Source organism: Phyllostomus discolor, chromosome 13, assembly GCF_004126475.2.
Source record: "Phyllostomus discolor isolate MPI-MPIP mPhyDis1 chromosome 13, mPhyDis1.pri.v3, whole genome shotgun sequence".
Lineage (NCBI taxonomy): Eukaryota > Metazoa > Chordata > Mammalia > Chiroptera > Phyllostomidae > Phyllostomus > Phyllostomus discolor.
The window spans coordinates 59,345,160-59,364,889 of record NC_040915.2 but is presented as its reverse complement, the minus strand read 5'-3'; the positions used below and the strand labels follow the sequence as shown (position 1 = coordinate 59,364,889).

The window sequence follows — 19,730 nt, the reverse complement described above, 5'->3', positions numbered from 1 at the left end:
GTCAGACTTCCCTGAAAACAGCAGGAGGTGCATGAGGTAGGTGTGTACTTCAGTCTGCCTCTGACAATGAAGACAGAGATTGGCCTCTGGGGACACACAGGACAAAGGGAAGCTGACATGGACCCTGAAATTTCATGACAGAGTGTTTTTGTTTGAACTACATGGTAGGAGAGGGGATAAGAAAGGGAACTCCAGGCCAAGCTGCATGAGCCCCGTCAGCTCAGGGTGAGGGAGCATCTTCAGAACAAGGAGGGAGCCCGAAAACAGAGGGCAGATTTTGGTCTCACTTCCCCATGAACTTGCACGATCATGGTGAGTGCCACTGCCCACATAAGAAAAACAGTGATAATGAGCCTCGTCCTGGGAGTGGAGCCCAGAGATGATCAGGAAGGCCTTGTTTCCAGACTTGAAGCCAGAGAAGCGATCAGGGATCCCTGAGGACCGAGTATTTACATAATAAATCAGAAGTCTGGGGGCTGTGCCTGGCTGCTGTTGATACCAGGAGACATAATTAGAACGCCCGAAGTCATTACTGCTTCCAGCACAGGAGATGGTGACAGACTGCCCCAGAGACCCAGACACTGAGGGAGGATGAGTCAGGGCAGCCTGGGCCCAGGAGCCTGAAAAGAGCAAAAACACAGTCTGGTAAGCTCAGTGCTAGGGCCCAGGTGAGACTAAAAGTGGAGATGAAGGATCAGCCCAGATGTCCCTGTGACCCCTTCCTGGGGGGCTCACCTGAGCCCTGAGTGAGGAGGGTGAGGAGGAGCAGAGTCCAGGCCATAGCAGACATGCCCCAAGCACACTGCCTTCTGAGCCCCCAGACTTGGTCCTGGCTCCCTCAGCCCTCTCTTATCCCTTCCCCCACCCCACCTCACAGGAGGGAGGGGCCTCCATGCAAATCTGCTGCCTGCACCTGCCTCTCCCTACATAAGCCCCTCAGACCCAGCCCTTCATTCTAGATATTCTGCACACTGCACAGAGAGCTCCGCTGAGGGATTAAAAGCCTTTCATCTGCACTTTCTGCATTGGGATAAGCTGAGCCAGTGACAGAGCCCAGGAAATGAAGACAATCTTGGGTGTCCCCTTCTTTCCAATTCCAAGGATACCTATGGATCCCCACAGAGGAATCCTAGGACTTCAGCTTCTTTCTCTGAAGGATGAAGGTGAGGACAAGGTGGAAGGCAAGATGGGAGAGATTCATGCTCAGTTTCCAGGGACAACGGGCAAAGCTGGGCACTTCTCATTTTCCTCCACACCTCCCTGGCCCTTCTCCTGGGATGGCTTCTCATGCACAGCTCTGTCCCCTGCCTGTGCTTTGGCGGTGTCCTGAGTCTGAGCCCTGGAGTGCACTTACTGAACCTTGTCTAAAGAACTTATTAGGGTGTAACAGATTTAGGACACTAACCCCACTTTTAGGACACTAACCCCAGTCCATTTAGCGAAGCTCAGGAGGACACAGCCCCTAAGATTTTGTACAGGTCAGGCTACACCACAGCAAGGACCATCCCCAAGTCCAGACCCTCACTGACCTCTGGTAGCCATAGACAGTGTGACATATTCCAGGGAAGGCACCTGAGTGGGAGCCAGAAATCCCTGCTCTGCTCCTATCCATACCTTGGACAGACAACAAAATCAACCCCAGCAGGAGGGTTGCATATAGAGAAATACATTGAGAAGAGACCAAGTGGCTCCTCAAAATGTTCACAGGGAAAATATTGCTTGAAGGAGAGGGAGCTCAATACGATTCAGAATGACGTAATAGAAAGCAAGACATCAACTCCGAGATGAAAGGATTGAGAAGAATGACCGAGATGAAAGGGGACTTGGGTGAGGATTGTTCTAAGGGCACAAGCTCTGGGACCTCTGGATAAGTTGGTCTGTCCCACAGGACAAACGATGTTCCTTATCTCACCCATTTAGTGCACATTAACCACTCACTTTCGAGCTGTGTGCCTTCCTGAGGCAAGGTCTATTCGTCAACAGACAGGTGCTTAACCTAAAGGGTGTCTGGAGTTACACTGGTTTGGTGCTATGGCTCTAATTACAGGTAACTGATCCTTCGAGAATAAAAATGTCCCCTCAGGAAGTGGACAGGGTTACTATGGTGTGTGAATGTTCAGAGCACACTATTTTGCCATCACTGTTAATATCTTGTGACAGATATTTCCAACTAAACAAACGAAGAGACTTCATGGCTAAGGGTGGGAGAAGCTGAAATTTGGCCTGTGGGGTGGAGGGAGAAGGACAAGGCTGTGCAGGGGAAGTGATACTTTTAGCTTTGTGACTGTGTGTTTTCAACATTTTGTGCTGCAGTACTTTTCCCACTAGTTTAGACAATTATGTGCATAATCTGAGATGATACCAGGAGAGATAATGAGTCAATGACCTGCTCAGTCATCCATTAGGCAGTGCACATATGCCTGGATCAGAGACCGAAAGTCTGGATCTTTTTGTCTCTTAGAATCACCATGGGGCTGCCCACTGGGAACACCGCATGTGTCTAGGGCTTTTCTGCAGGAGGCAAATGTCTGACCTTTATGAGGATCCACCTCCACCTCTGTTGCATGTCCTATTACAGCAAATTGAGGATCCTCATTGCACACTACAGGTGTCTTCAATGTCATTTGAAATATCCTGGATACATGTGCCCACACATTAACCCATGAAACAGTTAAAAGAAACAAAATCTCATCAATTGGGAGGCAAAAGGACCAATACAGAAAAATCATTGTTAATCAATTAAATCAACATGCATAAATTAAATGTATACAAAATCAACTTCAACTCACTTATCTCTCTGTACAAATTAAAACTGATGTTTCTCTGCATAAACACAATTCTTAAGAAAAATAAAATATGTGGAAAAAATGCTGTGGAAAACGTATGACTACTAACCCTGAAATCTACAGGCAGTTCAGTGGGAATGTGAGTATCCATCATCTGGTTACGCTGATGATGCCACTCCGGGGGGTGATTTTACAATGAGGACGCCGAAACATTGAAATCTCTTCTACTGAAATCATTTGGCACAGTTTGACAAAATTAGAAAAAAAATCACCAAAAATTGTAATAAAACAGACAGAGAAATTGTACTACTTGGAAAAATGTAGGTGGCCATTTCTGCAAATTGTTTTCTGTATCAGGAGAACAGATACACAGAGTGATGGTTTTTCCAGAAATGTCATATGGAGAGGAATCCTGTTTACTGAACATTTACCTACTGGTTTTCCACACTGCACAAGTAACACAACACCTAACTACCACCTGAAAAGGAAATGGCTGCACCACCTCAGAATCAGACATACAGGAGGGACATTGGTGGCGACCTGCCCTCCTACTCACATGTAGAATATTCATGTAAAAAACTGGTCATGTTACACTTTTGGGGGGCAAGTGTTGGATTGATCCCAAGATAAAACCAGAACTTAGCTCCCCCTCCTCCTATTTGTTGCCTCCACAAGGACACACCCTACAGGCACTGCTCCCTCTGTCCTGAATTGTACACACACACTGGGCTGTGACTCAGGGCTCTACTCTCTGTTTTCAAGAGAAGACGCCCCTTCCTGCTGGTGCTCTGACCAGTGAGAGGCTCCTGGGTCGATCTAAATCACTCTTTCTGTCATACATGATTCAGGCATGAAGGTACTTACCATTTCCTGGCAACTAAGGAATATAACGAAAAAGAATTGTGAAAAAATTGAAGAGGGTGAACGTTGTGAGAAAGACCGAGATAGTTGATAGAGTGACCAACATTCTGAATGACACAGGAGTGAGGGCCCACCAGGCACTGTGTGACTTCCAGTACTAAAACCAAGAGAGTGAGGATGGTCATCTACCAGGTCTTCTTGAACTTAAAGCCAGTGTCCATCAGAAGCCCAACAAAATCTTGCACAGATAATTAATGCTTGTGTACTTAGTGATCATTATAACGTGAGGTCTAGCTAAAAATGTATTTAGACGGCCAAGGAAATTAGACATCAGTGGGAACTTTAGAGGAACTGGGGAGAGGCTCACCAAATCTCTCTTCCTATTAGAACTGAGACACCATTTTGGGAAGATCCCATTCTAATGAGAAGAAAGTCAGGTGCTGAGTGGTTTCAAAACTATGTCGTCTCTGCACACAGAGTGAGGAAGGTACAGGGAAGGAATGAAAAGAAAAGCGATAGCAGGGCAAACACCGAAGCCAGCACAGTTGCTCTTTGGGGAATGGGACAGATGGACATGCTTTGTGTGGGTAGATCTAGCCATGGGTAGATGTGGTTCCTATTTATTACTCTCTCTTACATTGTGAATATTCATCTCACACACTCTTCTTTGGGAATGATGCATATAGTAACAGAAGGAATTTAGGAAAGTAAACTAAAACATACCTAAACTCTTTTCATTTTTGTAGCTCCATAGAGAAGAGCTCAGAACAAATGCAGACAGAGAGGACATTTTTTATGATAAACTGCAAGGGGAAGGTGAAAAACTTATCCTTTAGCCTTTCAGAGGTGGTGGAAAGTCACCTAGAACACTTGGCACTGGGAAAGAGAAAGAAACAGCCAGCAGAAGGACGAGGCCCCCTGGCTCAGTTGGAGCCAAGGCCCAGGCCCCTGCCTGCCCTCTCTGCTTCATCCAGGACGTGCTCCAAAAACAGGTGGAAAGAAAGAAAAATGCTCCTCAGCAGGAAATCCTTACAAGGAGGCTCTAAAAATGAGAGAAAAATGAAGCTTTGGCTGCCTCCTCTGGATTTCCCTGAGAGTATTATTTTTTTTCCTCATGTGAAGTGACGTGAACCTTTGGTTTTTCATGCCTTAGATCCAAAGGACCACTCTGCCCTCGGGTTGAGACAGAAGAGACAGATAAGATAATGGGAGTCCATCAATTGATTAATGAATAAATAAAATGAGGCCTACCCATACAATGTAATATTATTTGGCTATGCCAAGTGATGAAGTCCTAATACATGCTTCCACCTTAAGGAACCTTGAAACCACTTTGGTAAACAGGGAAATTCAAACACAAAGGCCAGGCAGTATGTGATCCCACCTCTGTGCCCTGTCCAGAACAGACAAACCCAGAGAGACAGAAACAAGAGCCTGGTTGGGAGGGGTTGAAAGAAGAGGGAGAGGGGAGTGACCACTAACAGATGAGGAGTTACACTGAGGGGGATAACAACGTCCTGGTGTACAGAGTGAAATGGGTGCACATACTTGTGAGTGTAATAAAAACCACAGGGTTGTACAGCTTGAAATGTTGTGTGTTATGGGATGTGAATTCTGGCAAAATAGATATGAAAACAAGGTGGTGGTGGATACAGCTTAATAACTTGGAAAATGAATGTTATGTGTGTGCGTGTGTTATGTACATATATTTATGTATGTGTATATACCTATACTCACACACACACACACACACACGTATATGTTGAAATGAAAAATAGGGAAATATAATGAAAATCAAATATAGTAAAGTGTTAAGAAGTGGTAAATCAATAAAAAGGTTACTGAATTTTTCAGACTGTAAGACACACTGGACCATAAGATACACCTAGGTTGTGGAGGAGGAAAATAGGAAATAAAATTATGAAACAAAAATGTGGTAAAATATTTAATAACATAAGTAACATAGGCTGCACCCCTGCACCCCCGCCACTACGAGCCTGGTAAGCTACATTCAGATAATAAGACACACGCCTTTAACTTCCAAATTTGTGGGGGAGTGCATCTTATAGTTTTAAAAATACAGTATATAGAATTTTTTATATTATCTTTAGAATTTTAAGTATGCAGTTATTTAAAAACAAAATAATAACAAAGAATAAACAAATGAAAGCCTGAGTTTATGATGAAAGGCACTTGAGTGACTTCAAAGGAGGTTTTGGTCTCACTTCCCCATGAATTTGCACCACTGTGGTAGTGCCACCACTCACATATGAAGCACAGTAATAATCAGCCTCGTCCTCAGCCTGGAGCCCAGAGATGGTCAGGGAGGCCGTGTTGCCTGACTTGGATCCAGAGAAGCGATCAGGGATCCCTGAGGGCCGATTTTTGTCATTATGTATCAGGAGTTTTGGGGCTGTGCCTGGGTGTTGTTGGTACCAGGAGACATAATTACTATACCCAACATCATTGCTGCTTCCAGCACAGGAGATGGTGACCGACTGTCCAGGAGATGCAGACACTGAGGGAGGCTGAGTCAGGGGAGTCTGGGCCCAGGAACCTGAAAGGAGCAAAAACACACTCAGTGCTCAGTTCAGTGCAGAGCCATGTGAGTATGAAGAGGAGACAAAGAAGCAGCCCAGATGTCCCCATAGTCCCACCCTGGGGGCCTCACCTGAGCCCTGAGTGAGGAGGTTGAGGAGGACCAGAAACCAGGCCATGGTGCAGATGTCCCAAGAGTGTTGCCTTCTGAGACCCCAACACTGAGCCTGGCTCTCAAATACCTCTCTTATCCTCTCCCCCTGCTTCAGAGGAGGGAGGGCACCTCCATGCAAATCTGCTTCTTGCACCTGCCTCTCCTCACCCCACTCTGACCTGACCCTTCATCTAGATGCTTCTCTGCAGTGGACATGACAGAAAACTAAAATGATCTGTGACATTTTGTTCTCACTCACAAAACACTGAGACCATTATTCAGGTGCCTAGGAAATGGAGCCCACATGGATGTACTTGTCCTTCCTCTTGTAGGAATCAGGGTGGCTCTTGTCTGAGGAATATAGCACCAACATATTTGGGGGGAGAATGAAGACGGGGTCTGAAGTTCGATAGAAATAATCCAATCACTCCAGTATCCAAGGATCAAAGGCAAACTGGCATCTCTCATTCTTTCTCAACTTTTCTTGAAGGTCCTCAGTTGAAATGAATACTTATGTATCTCTTGTTCCAACCTCTACAATGGTAGAGGCTCAGGAATATTTATTGTCATTTCTAGAAGTAGAAATACTGGGACACTGCACGTACAGGGTGTCCCCCACCATCAACAACTCACTCAGGATAATGTCAGGGTAAAAGTCTTTTAACACATCACAGAGGTCTCCGATGCCACAATTGTCTTCCCATATTTAAGCAATGCTGCCCCCCGGTGGCTACAGATGATTTAACCTAAGCACCTGAGAAGGCAGTAGAGTGGGAGCTGGAAAAATCTGCTCTGTTCCCTTCTTCTTTTTTAATTCCCATCTAGTTCAGTATTGGGTCTCTAGATATCCTTTCCATCCATCTGAACTCATTTATCTTTGTATCTTTCTTCCTTTAAAACAGAATGTCAGCTGCCTAATGTGTTAGTCTAGACCCTGCCCTTAGGATCTTTGAGCTTGTCTCTGCACTGTCTTGTCACAGAGTTGGTGATCCTGGGGCAGTTTTTAGCCTGGGCTGAGGAAAAATTAGACATGAAATAAAATCAAATATAGGAGGAAAAATGGATGACAAAAATGGGACAATGGGAAGACAGATTGACTTCCCACAATGCTGAAATACAGCATAAGCACTGAGGGAGAGAGAACTCAGTAGGACTGATTACAACTGAATGGATACTGGGTAGTGGACTTCTTGTGTTTGAGCTTCTGGGAGGCGACAGGTCAGGATTGGCAAAGAGTTCAACTTCAGAACTTGTCCTCAGAGTCTGTCTGTCTGTCACATGAGTCACACAATGTCCTTCATCATGCCCCCTGTGTAGTACATTGAGATGAGCTCAACTGAGAGCTATGTGACTTCATGAGACAAAATCTTCCCCATCCACAGAGAGATGCTGTGTCTGGTGCATTTTCTGGAAAGAGTTCTATTTGCAGAAAAGATGAATAAGGACAGACTGGTCCTGGCCAGACTGAAATGGAAATGTTCTCAGAAAATGACTGGAGGTTCTAGGGATCAAAATGCTCCAATAACACTATGTTAATGTCATTGTTAAGATGACATCACAGAAAAGAGAGGTGACACTCTGGCCTAGGAGGGCACCCATTTATGGCAGCCTCGGGCATTGGGGGAGAGGACATAGGATGTGGGAGGAAGTGAGTTTTCCATTTGACACAGGTGTTTCAGTGCAGGTACTCTCATCATTTATGTGCTGTGTGATGTGGTTTAGAGAGTAACATCTCTAGTGTGAAATCACAGTAAAGTGGTGGTAATCAATGACCTGTTCAGAGATCTATCCACTGGACCTGTGCATCAAGTAGACTGGATCCTTGTCTCCTGGGAAAACTGTGCAGGGGCCCCTGTTCTACTTTCCAGCTATCCACCTGCTTCCAAGAAGAAGCAAACCTATAATCTTCACTTGTTCCACCTTGTCCTCATTGATGGTTCTCCTAGTACCAAGAGTCCCCAGTGTCGCAGAAGTGCACATTCTCTTCTAAAATCCCTCTATATGTGTACCCACAGGATAAGACAGGACACAGAAACACTAAGTATGACAGCCAACAAAGTAGGCTAAATGAACACTTGTGACTAGGATTAATAATCAATAAAGCCAAGCAAATAAATTAAAATACACAAATATTTATTCCAAATGCATACTTTCATGTCAAAATGAATGTGATGATTCCTTAAATACTGCAATTAAGCCCTGACTAGTGTGGCTCAGTTGGTTGGAGTGTCATCCCCAAACACAAGTGTATGAGTTCAATGCCCCATCAGAGCACATGCATGGGTTGTAGGTTCAGTCCTCTCTCTGGATGTGTACAGGAAGCACCAATTGATACTTCTCTCTCCAATTGATGTTTTTGCCCTTGTCTTCCTCCTTCCCTTCCTTTTCCTCTAAAGTTAATGAAAAATTGTCACTGGGTGGTGATAAAAATAATTTTGCAGTTAAGGGGACAAAGATGAACTATCCAGAAGTGGTACAGTATAAAAAGAGGGACACCTGACACAGACATGGTGTGGACAGGTGAAATGTCATTGTCCTGTGATGCCAAGTCCTTGACTGTTTCTACAGAAAAACATTGGTGGAGATATCCACCATATTGACACATAGAACATCCTTTTCTCTTTCATCACAAATAGCCCTTTTCCATGCATCTGAAAAAACACTTAAACTGGTATCTGTTCCATTATATGAGAAAATGCATAGGGCTGCTCCCACAATTGGACACTCCCAATACACAAGAAACAAAGTGCATTTGTTGCTTCAGAAAGATCATGTTACATATCTTGTGGGCCCCACATCTAGCTACTGGCTGTCCTTCTAGAGGCCCTCTTGTAAAATAGTGACTACCTTCTCAAAAGGCAACTGTGGTCCCACATTAGAGGAGAAGCAATAGAAGTGGTTATGGGGGCTCCTACCTTCCTATCACTTATAAAATACTGGTCTTGCTATTACAGTCAGGGTGTATGACATGCATCTGATGCCAAGAAGGATCACCAGAGCAGTTATCACTCTGCTTTCTGCTGCTGTTCGACACAAACTTTATCACACACGCACCCTACAGGCAGGCTCACCCTGTGCCCAGCATTACACCGACTGGGGGCTGTGATTCAAGACATTATCCTGTGTCTCCAATAGAAGAGACCCTGTCCCACTGTGCTGTGACCCAGCTGGGAGTGTCCACAAGTGTCACTCTAGTAGCCTGGATGACTTAACATGAAGGTACTGACTCTTTATAGGGAAAGGAAGAAGTAACTGGAAAAATGTGAACTAGTAGCTGAAACAGAGAACATTATAGCAAAGATGTAAAGGCAGGGAGGATGACCATCCACCCTGATTTGACAAGGAGTGAGGTTATTTTCAAGACCTGGACCTTTCAGGGCTGAAGTTGAGAGGTTTCACAGACTGGGATGATGAGGTCACTGCACCAGGTCTTCTGGCTCCTAAGCTCAGCCTCATTCATTGGTCAAAGGATGCTTGGCCTGAGTATTATGTGCATTTGTACTTCATGATTTATTGTAACTAGGATCACAGCTACAAATGAGTTGGGTCATCATGAAAATCATATACTTTGGGGATCCCTTAGTGAAGCGTGCCCACCTGCCTGCAGTGAGCAGGGAACGCTGCGGATGGTTCATCAAAGCACGAGAAAGAACATACACAGTGACAACCAGGTCCTACAGGGGAACTTGGACAGAATGGCTACCCTCTCTCAAGTGAGGAGAGCGCCTTGGCCACCCTCTCTCCTGGAGGGCACCATGGCGACTCCCTCTCGTGGGGAGCACCTTGTCCCCCTACACAAGCAAGGTTTTATTCTTGAATACCAATATAGTTTGAAAATTACAAGTAGTTAGCTTTTGAAAGGTGCTGGCAGATTTCCTACTGCGATCCTAAGCCAGAGATTTTGGGGTTTTATCGTTTAAAAAGACTACAGGACTACAAGCTCAGTTCTGTTTCCTGCCTGTGACTTTATATTCTCATTAAAGAGCATCCTCCAGCAAGCAGATTTCACAGGGTCTTTCGTATTCTATGTCATAGGCCTGATTTCCCTGGGAGTCTGCCTTTTCTGGTCTGGACTGTGCCGCCCCTGTTACTTCCAAAGGGCCTGAGTTGGGCAGAGGAGACAAAGGCAGCTGGGAGACTTGGATTTCTCACGGACTCAGGCATTGGCAAAATTGGTGATTGATGTCGATCACCCCGTTATTTCCACAGCCCCTGAGTCTTGTCCCTATCATTCCTTCGTGAACACGTCTGTCTTAGATTCATTCACTATCCAAGAGAATTGTAACCCATCACTGACTGCCATTCATGCCAGGGAAATAAGTTTTGTCTCCTTCAGTGGCTCCTGGTCTGGAGGTCTTTCACTCAGCCTAAGTCACGGGGGGTTACAGCTTCCTGAGACCAGGCAGGGCAGTCCCCAACACCTTAGGAAAGGGAGCCACATCCAACAGACATCTTAAAGAACCAAGCAGACAGTTGGAAATATCCCATCATAAAGGGAAGACATTTCACGTGTGGAGCTGCTTCCAGTAGAATCACTCAGGAGTCCGAGGGGAGGGGCAATTCTGAGAGAGGCAGAATATTTCATTAAAATTCCCACCTCAAACATTCCTTGGTTATGGGAAATATTAGGAGGTCAGAAGGGAAGAATGAAAGAGAAAAAGAAAAAAGAAGGAAGACAGAAAGCAAGGAGGGAGAGAACACTTCGTTTTCATTCCTACTTCATTGGTTGAAAACTGAATGCAGGCCAGTCTTTACAGGTGTGGGAGACCAAGGGATTTAAACTGGGGATTTCCCAAAGGACTCTGGGTAATCTACCCAACAAGCAGAGCACAGGGCTCCCAGTGGCTATTAGAATGAAGAGATAGAAATGAGTGGCCTCTGGATCCACAAAATACATGCAAAGACAATAAAGCAGAGAGAGAGTTTCCTCTTGGATTTCAAGTGAGAGAGAACACCTTGAAAAGAAGAAACCTTGTGTTTTCAAAGCTTTGGGAGAGGGGATGGGACTAGGTACAAAAACAATTCCCAGGCCATGCTGCATTAACCCCCTGCACAGGGATGAGGAAGCATGTTCAGAGCAAGGAGGGAGCCAGTGAGCCCAGGGCAGGTTTTGCTCTCCCTTCCCCATCAACTTGCACCACTGTGGAGAGTGCTACCACTTCTATATGAAGCACAGTAGTAGTCAGCCTCGTCCTCAGCCTTGAGTCCAGAGATGGTCAGGGAGGCCGTGTTGCCTGACTTGGAGCCAGAGAAGTGATCAGGGATCCCTGAGGGCCGACTGCTTACACTATAAATCAGGAGTTTAGGGGCAGTGCCCAGTTGTTGTTGGTACCAGGAGACATCATTATAACCACCAACATCATTGCTGCTTCCAGCACAGGAGATGGTGACAGACTGTCCAAGAGACCCAGACACTGAGGGAGGCTGAGTCAGGGGAGTCTGGGCCCAGGAACCTGAAAAGACCAAAAACACACTCAGTGCTCAGTTCAGTGCAGAACCTTGTGAGTCTGAAGAGGAGACAAAGAAGCAGCCCAGATGTCCCCATAGTCCCAACCTGGAGGCCTCACCTGTGCCCTGAGTGAGGAGTGTGAAGAGGACCAGAGACCAGGCCATGGTGCAGATGCCCCAAGAGTGTTGCCTTCTGAGACCCCAACACTGAGCCTGACCCCAAGACATCTCTTATCCTCTTGCCCTGCCTCAGAGGAGGGAGGGGCCTCCATGCAAATCTGCTTTTTTTTTCTGTCTCCTCACCACACTCTGACCTGATCCTTGATTCTACATATTTTGCATCCCTGGACAGCACAGTCAGTCTGAGGCATTCAGGCCCTTTGACATGGATTTTCTAAGACTAAGCCCAGGACAGTGCCCAGGAAATGCAGTCTGACTTAAAAGGTCCCCATCCTTCCAACTGCTGGTTTCACGATGTGGTCAATTGGCGAAAAACTCTCGTAATCCCAGCACTTTCTTTCTGTTCTGCATTGTTTAAGGGTGAGGGCAGGGTTCAGAAGGGCTGAGGTTAGAAGAAATCTAATCAGTTTTCTCTCAGGTACCTAAGACAGAGCTGGTGGTTGTTCACATCCCTCGCCCCTTCCTATCCTCCTCAGTAGCTTGGTTCTTCATCCTACCTGCTCTGTCTCTGCACTGCTCTGAGGCTGAGACCTGGGGACACTTACGGTCCTGTCTTGCAGTACAGACTGGGGACATTCTTCTTCCAAATCTCCCTCTGGAGGACCTCAGTTGGAGCCAGGCTTTGGGACCTCACCCAGGCCAGGGTAAAGCACAGCAAGGAACTCCCCAAATCTGAGTCTTTGCTGCCACCTGGTGGCTGACCTTGGAAGAAAGGCTGCTGAAAACCCCTGCTCTGCTCACCTCCCAGGTTCCCTCATCTCTTCTCAGCTCAGCACCTGGCCCCTTGATTCTGTCTATTAAAAAAAAAATAACTGGCCAAAGTGGAATCCTTTTTCCTAGACTGCATCACCAAACCAAAACTTATGCCTAACTTAATTGCAGTTTCAGTTGCCCCAGGGATGGAATTATAAACCCAGCAGTCTGGGATTTCCATGCCAGCACTGGTCTGGTCACCTGCCTGATGAGATCCCTGCCTTCCCCGAAGGGAAGTGCCCTTGTCTGAAAAAACCTATTCGTTTAACTTCTTACTCCCACCCTCTTTCTGCCTATAAAAAATGTCCTCTTTGTGTGCTCCTTGGAAAGCCCTTCCAGCTGCTGGGCAGGATACTGCTCAACATATGAATCCTGTAATCAAGCTCATTAGCTCTTCAAATTCACTCAGTTGAAGGTCGATCCTTGACACTTCTGGTCCTGTTTACTGTCTTCTCACTTTGTGACCAGCTCCTTCCAGAATAAAATATGTTAGGTGCCATACCTGGTGGTCCAGACCTACCCCACAGAACCATTGGGTTGATCCAGGTGACCTTGTCAAAGACCTCTCAGGGCTGAGGAAACACTAGACATGAAATAGTCCCAACCCCGCTGGAAGGTTAGATGAAGAGAACACTCACCGACTGCTTTCTCGAAATGAGAAGAAATATTTGAGAAAGAGAAAAGGTAAGTTCACTAAGATTAAAAATAATCTAATAAACAGCAAGAGTGGAACTCCAGTGTTTGAGGAGCTTGGAATAGGAGAATGGGGTGAAGATTACTCCAAGGGCCCCATTTCAGGAACCTGCCCTCAGGGAGAGTCCATCTGTCACAGGGAGTAAGAAACTTTCATCCCCCGCACATTGAAACAAATTCACCCCAGAGCTCTGCCCCTTCCTGAGGTAACATCTCTTCCATCCACACAGAGATGTGAGGCTTTTCTAGGAAAAGATGGGCTTGGGGTATAGACTCCAATCAAGGCTGACATATTCCACCCACAATAGAAACAGAAATGTCCACTCAGAAAATGGGATAGGAGTTTCATAGAGTGCGACTATTCTGAGGAGACTATTTTAGTGTCGCTGTACCTGACACATGACAGACATGTTCAAGAGTACAAGAAGGGTGAGGTCTTGGTTAAGGGCAGGATGAGCTACAAACAGGATCGGGGGACTGGGGAGAAAGTGGTAAGAAAAACCTTGAGAAAACAACCTTTCCAATTGCTTCTAAACTTCTGGGCCCACCTCTGAAGTGTGCTTGTGTGGAGGGGACCCTGAAGAGCAAGAACAGATTTCGCAGCAGAATTAAGAGGCAGCCAGCTGCCCAGTTCCCATGTGGCTCACTCAGTGGGGAGCGCTGTTTGTGGATCCATGCAGTGCTGGCGAGATTTAAAATTGAAGGGACATTTAAACACCCATTCACGTGGGCTGGGAGGAACTTGTTGGCCAAACCCAAATGGCAGATTATCTTCTAAAATAAAAAAGTCAACAAAACATTTAACAAGATCCACAGTTTCACTCCATAATAGAAGACACATCCAGAAGACAATCCTAAGTTACTAGACATATGAAGGACAGGATAACCGCAACTGTAGGAAAGACAATCAACCAATGATAAACTAGAAATGATTCAGATGTTGGACTTACCTGACAGAAGACTGAAAAACTGAGCTCTTATTACAAAAATGACCTAAGTCGAGAAAACCCTCTTGAAATGAATGACAATGGAAAGTGTTAGTAAAGAACAGAAGATAACAAAGACAACAAATGAACCCATTAAGAGTGAAAACCACACTAGATGGCAGGAATGGCATTCTTCCATCACAGAGAATCTTCTACAACTGTGAGAGCATAGCTTTTTAACAGAAAGTATTCAAAATGAAACACACATTTTTAAATTAAAAAAATTATCAGTGAGATGTAAGATAACAAAAGAATTTGTAAATGTGTAAATGGAGTCTCCAAAGTTGAAGAAATAGCAGAACATCTCAAGGCCAAAAACATTCAAAGTTTTAAAGAAAAAGGATGAACCCATAGATGCAAAAAGCTCAACCAAGCCCAAGCACAAGAACCATGAAAAAGAACAGAGCATGGACCATCCAGTCCACTTCTTGTTTTTGTAGAAACCCTTGTAGAGCCTTCTTTAAGCATCAGTAACTATTCAGTTGTTAGTAAAATGTCAACAACAGAAATGTGTTTCCTGAGAAGCCTGTGAAAACACTTCTCTCTCTCTCTTCCCCCAGGAACACAACCTGGAGTCTTAAGGCCACTTCACCCTCTACCCGGCGTGCGTTCTGTGCCATGGTATCACCGTTTCGGCATCTCAGGTGATATACTTCTACTGGAGCAAGAGCTGCTGCCCAGATGCATCCCAGGAGCCTGTGGGAACATAGGGGATGGAGACTACACACCTGGGCAGGAGCAGTTTAAGATGCTGGATGAAAAGTGACTGAACACACATGCCCATGCATTCCTCCATGAAACACCAGCAACACTGTGTTGAAAGAATTCAAACAGGTGAGAAAACAAGGATATTGGTAACCGGACTGTAGAGAAAAACAATCAGGAATTAAATGCACACGTGTTACCGAATATAGGCTGGTCAACGCCCAATCCCAAGGGTGGGGAACACGGACCTGAAATATCAGTTGCATTCTCAGTTGGCTGTGGCATCCAAGTGATGAAGGGGAGTAAAACTGCAGTGAGAATAATGGGTGAGGACGCTTTTAGGCAACCAGGTGCATGCTATTTGGAACAGGCAGCCTGAAATCAACAACACAAGAAGCCTGCTTAAAAAAAATCAACATTTCAAGAAGATATAATGTTTCATAACATAACATAACATAACATAACAGTGGATATATCTAGGGTGAAGTTCAAAATTACACAGGAACCAAGAAGAAAATCTCACTGACTAGAAAAGACATTTACCAGGTGCTAACCCCAATACGACAGGTATGCTGGAATTTGTTCTCCAAACACATTAAAACAGCTATTTTAAAGCTGATGAAAGAAATAAAAGGAAAACCTCTGGAAATGAGTGGAGATAAAGAATGTCTAAGCCTGAGAAGTAGACGATATAATGAAACACAAAAAGCAAACAAAAACAAAGGACCTACACTCCATGGAATTGACTACAGACTGAGAAACAAAAGACTAGTGAACTCAGAGTCACAGCAAAGGAAATTGTACAATGTAAAATGCAGAAAAAAATAAAGAAATAAAATCAAAAGGTATCTGTGAAGTTAAAGTTGAACTGGTACTTCAAGTGCCTAATACGTATAAAATGGAAGACGCTGAAAGAGAGACTCAGAGGAACAGAAGGAAAACTACAGTCCAGAATTTCGACAAACCGCAAGCACAAGAAACATGAGAGAGAAAGAGAGAAAGGAAGGAAGGAAGGAAAGGAGAGGAGAGGACAGACTACTACAAGGTAAATTTACCCGATTCTTTGCTCTAGGGACCTTTTTCAAGACCCTGATTTGGCTTCTCTAACTATTCATTCATTCATTCATTAGTAAAATATCAACCATGGGATTTTATTCCCTGAGAATCCTCCTTGGATTATGAATGTGGAAGTGATGGGAGAGAGGAAAACCAAAATTAGTGTGAGTGGATGTCATCACATAAGCAGGAAAACCTCCGGACCCGTGCCCCACCAGCACTAAGGCTACCAGAGCACATGCCCCTCCCCTGACCAGCTCTGTCTCAGCACAGGGCAAAGGGCAGAACCCAGGCTGAGAGGAGTCCAAATATAGTTGGAACTGTGGGTATGGTAATGAGAAGCCTTGTGCTTTAGAGGCCTTGCACCCTTTGATGGCCTCCCTCTGGAGATGATCTTGTTCCAGATTCTTCCTCAAGGAACTCAAAAGTTCACCCCTGAGGAGGCTGACATCCCTCAGTATTGACAGCAATGGGACTGTCTTGAAACGTTTGGGTGCTGGGCCTGGAGTCTTATTTGCACTTTCTGGTGTGAACTAGGTTCATCTCAGCACAAGGCATGCACTAATGCCCTGATCAGCAATGGCTAATCCTCTGTCTCCCCCTCCCAGAGAAGCGATCACACACTGTGCTGGGGAAATGTCTGACAATATTCCTGCTGGAGACCCAGTGCCTGCCCCTTTCTCAGTAAGGCCATGCGCCCAATTCTGGGACCCTTCTCTTCCCCCTCGGCCTTGACTGTCATCTTCAAAAGGGATCCAGTACACTCCCTGGGAAGCTCCCCCAACAATGACCCTAAGCCTCTGTCAAGGTTAATGTCTTCCTGGGCCCCATCTGATAGACACATTCTCCTTTTTTTTTGAATCAGCTAATGTGTTGCTTTCTACTCACTGCTTCAAACTTACAAATTGTTTGAGGATGATAATTAGGGGCAAAGAATATGGAGAAGAGCAAAGAAGGCATTAACACCAAACATAGGACACTAGTTCAGTGTTGGACACCTGTGTTCTGAGTGAGCAGAGGTAGAGGCAGGCAGATGTAGCTTCGATTTGTTATTCTTTTTAAATTGTTCATCACCACTTCACACACCCTTCTTTAGGTATGACATGCTCACAGTAAAAGAAATTTAGAAAAATAAAAGAAAATACACCTGAATGCTTTTCCTTTCTCCTAGAGAACAGAGAGGCAGAATAAGTGCAGAAGTAGAGAAAGTTCCAATGAGCAAACATGAGAAAAAGTGAAAGAGCCGCCCCTGTGGGCTTTTTGGAGGACATGGAACAAATTTACCAGGAATCCTTGAACAGAGTCCCTGGAAAGGAAAGAGAAAGAGCCAAGGGCAAGGGCAAAGCCCCACCTCATGCTGTTCTAAGGAAGGAGAGGCCCCTCCACCCTCACCTTCCTCTGCAGCAGGTGCAGGGCAGGTCCAGACAGCAGGTGAGAAGGTGGAGAGATGCCCCTCAGTGTGGAGTCCTTCAGAGATTCAAAGATGAGCCAAAATGATCCTTGGCTGCCTACTACATAACACACCCAAAATGAATTATTTTCTAAATATGGTTTGATGGTGTAATAGTAAATAAAAATCTATAAGAGAGGGCATTCTTTAGTCAAAGGGGAAGGGAGGTCATCATCTCCTGTTTTTTGGCTTTTAGTTTAGAAAACTTGTCTTGTAAACTCTTTCCCCTTCTCTGAAATTGTATGTGAACATTTGAAATAAGTAAAGAAGCCCCTCTGTGGGTTAACACCCCAGGGATGTCCTTCTCTAGGAACTGAGGCACAGATCTCTGAAATGCAAACAGCAAGGAAGACAGTGTCCCTAGGGTACAGTTTGCATGGGAGTGTGGGGGCCTCCCTTTCCTGAGAGCCTGGCTGCAAGGACAAGTCTACCTGTGGTCATAAACACATAAGGAATGTATTTTTGTGATATATTTTTGATATTGACCCCTTATGGGATATATGGTTTGCAAACATTTCCTCCTGTTCTACAGGTTGTCTTTACCTGTAAAGATGCCCAGGAACCTACCACACCTACTGAGCTCTCAGTGATCATAGGCACAGTTGACAACCCCCATATGCTCGCCACCGCCTACAGGCTTCCCCTGCAGGGACACATGCCCTGTGGGCAGGTGCCACCTCTGAGCAGCCTTAAACAGACAAGGGGCCGTGAGTCCATATTTTCAGACTCCGTAAACAGAGGCCCTTGCCCACTGTGTGGTGACTCAGCTGCTTAGGTCTCCACATGTGTACCCCATTTCAGAAGGACCTCACTGAGGTACTGACCCTTTACTGAGGGGATGGGGTAGTAAAAGAAGGCAACTGGGACAAGATTGGGATATAACTGAAGACAAGAAACATTATGAGAAAGTTATCGGGGAAGGTGAACATCCATCCTCGTTTGCCCAACAATGACCGTCAGTGCCTAGATTGACACTGTAGAGTCCAGGAAAGTTCTAGAACTGGGAAGACATGGTCATCCTATTGGGCATTCTGGAGTTGAAGTCTGGTTTCAAAGGAGTGCACAGAATCCTGCAGAGATATTTAGGGGACGGTGTACTTAGGGGTTCATCAGAAGCAGGAATCAGGTAGAAACCTGGCAGGGTCCCCAAGGAAGCAGAACACACAAAGGCCCTGGAAGAACCGAGGACAACCTGGAGTTTCCTCCCTTGCAGAACAAAGAGCCCATTTTAACAAGGGCCCATTCTAACAAGGAGACAGTCCATGCACGAGGCAGCATCCAGGACAGAGGTTCAGGGGTGTGGGCGGTGAGCAAGGTCGGGCCAGGAGCGAGGGGTGGGGAGGCTTTTACAGACCACAGAGTCTACCAGTCCCATTCTGGAAGCTCAGCCTCCAAAGGTATCGTTCAAAGATGAGAGACAATGAAAGGAAAAATGTGTTCTGTTTATCCTCCTTCTCTCAGCAATGTCTTCAGATATTCTCTCTGCTGCTGCTGCTGTGGGAATAGATGAGCAGAACAAAGGCCCACACGGGGAACTATGGTGACTAGAACATGGTGAAAGCAGAGTTGAATATGACAGTCATTCTGTAGCCGAATGCAGGTCCAGCTGCTCTCTGCTTCCAAAGCCAACACTTGAGAGGGGAGCTGATGCACAGGAAAGTGGTTTTATTTAGGTGCCAGCAACCTGGAAGAGGAGGGACTCTGATTTCAAAGCTCATCTTAGCCTTTCAGACATCTGGCTAGTTTTTATATGAGAACCGTGGGAAGAGGGAACTGAGGAATTCCTGGTGACGTGGGTGCAATTTCTCTTGTGTGGGTTCAGTGTCACCTCCTGCGGGCATCATCACGTGGTGTCAAAGCCCCGTCCGCAGTTTCACTGCTGATGTCTGGGAATGAGGTGTGCAGGACAGCGTCCCCGTTGGTTCTGACGTGTGTCTCTGACACTCACCCAATTTCTTCTTTTTGAGATCCTTCCTTGGTTAAGCAGAAGCTGCACCTGCTGATGTGTATAACATACTTATAAGGAAAATATTTTTTAAGATTTTATTTATTTATTTTTAGAGAGGGAAGGGAGGGAGATAGAGAGAGAGAGGGAGAGAGAGAAACATCAATGTACGGTT

The 19,730-nt window shown here is 45.5% G+C and overlaps 3 gene segments (V, D, J or C); all 3 read right to left on the bottom strand.

Annotated features, from left to right (window-relative positions):
• LOC114510192 overlaps nt 1-19,730 on the bottom strand; it is a 902,657-nt gene that overhangs the window by 829,280 nt on the left and 53,647 nt on the right.
• LOC114509077 overlaps nt 1-19,730 on the bottom strand; it is an 863,521-nt gene that overhangs the window by 808,321 nt on the left and 35,470 nt on the right.
• Nucleotides 11,452-12,007, bottom strand: LOC114510177. The segment is given in 2 exon segments: nt 11,452-11,792; nt 11,907-12,007. Coding segments are annotated over 2 exon segments (372 nt in total).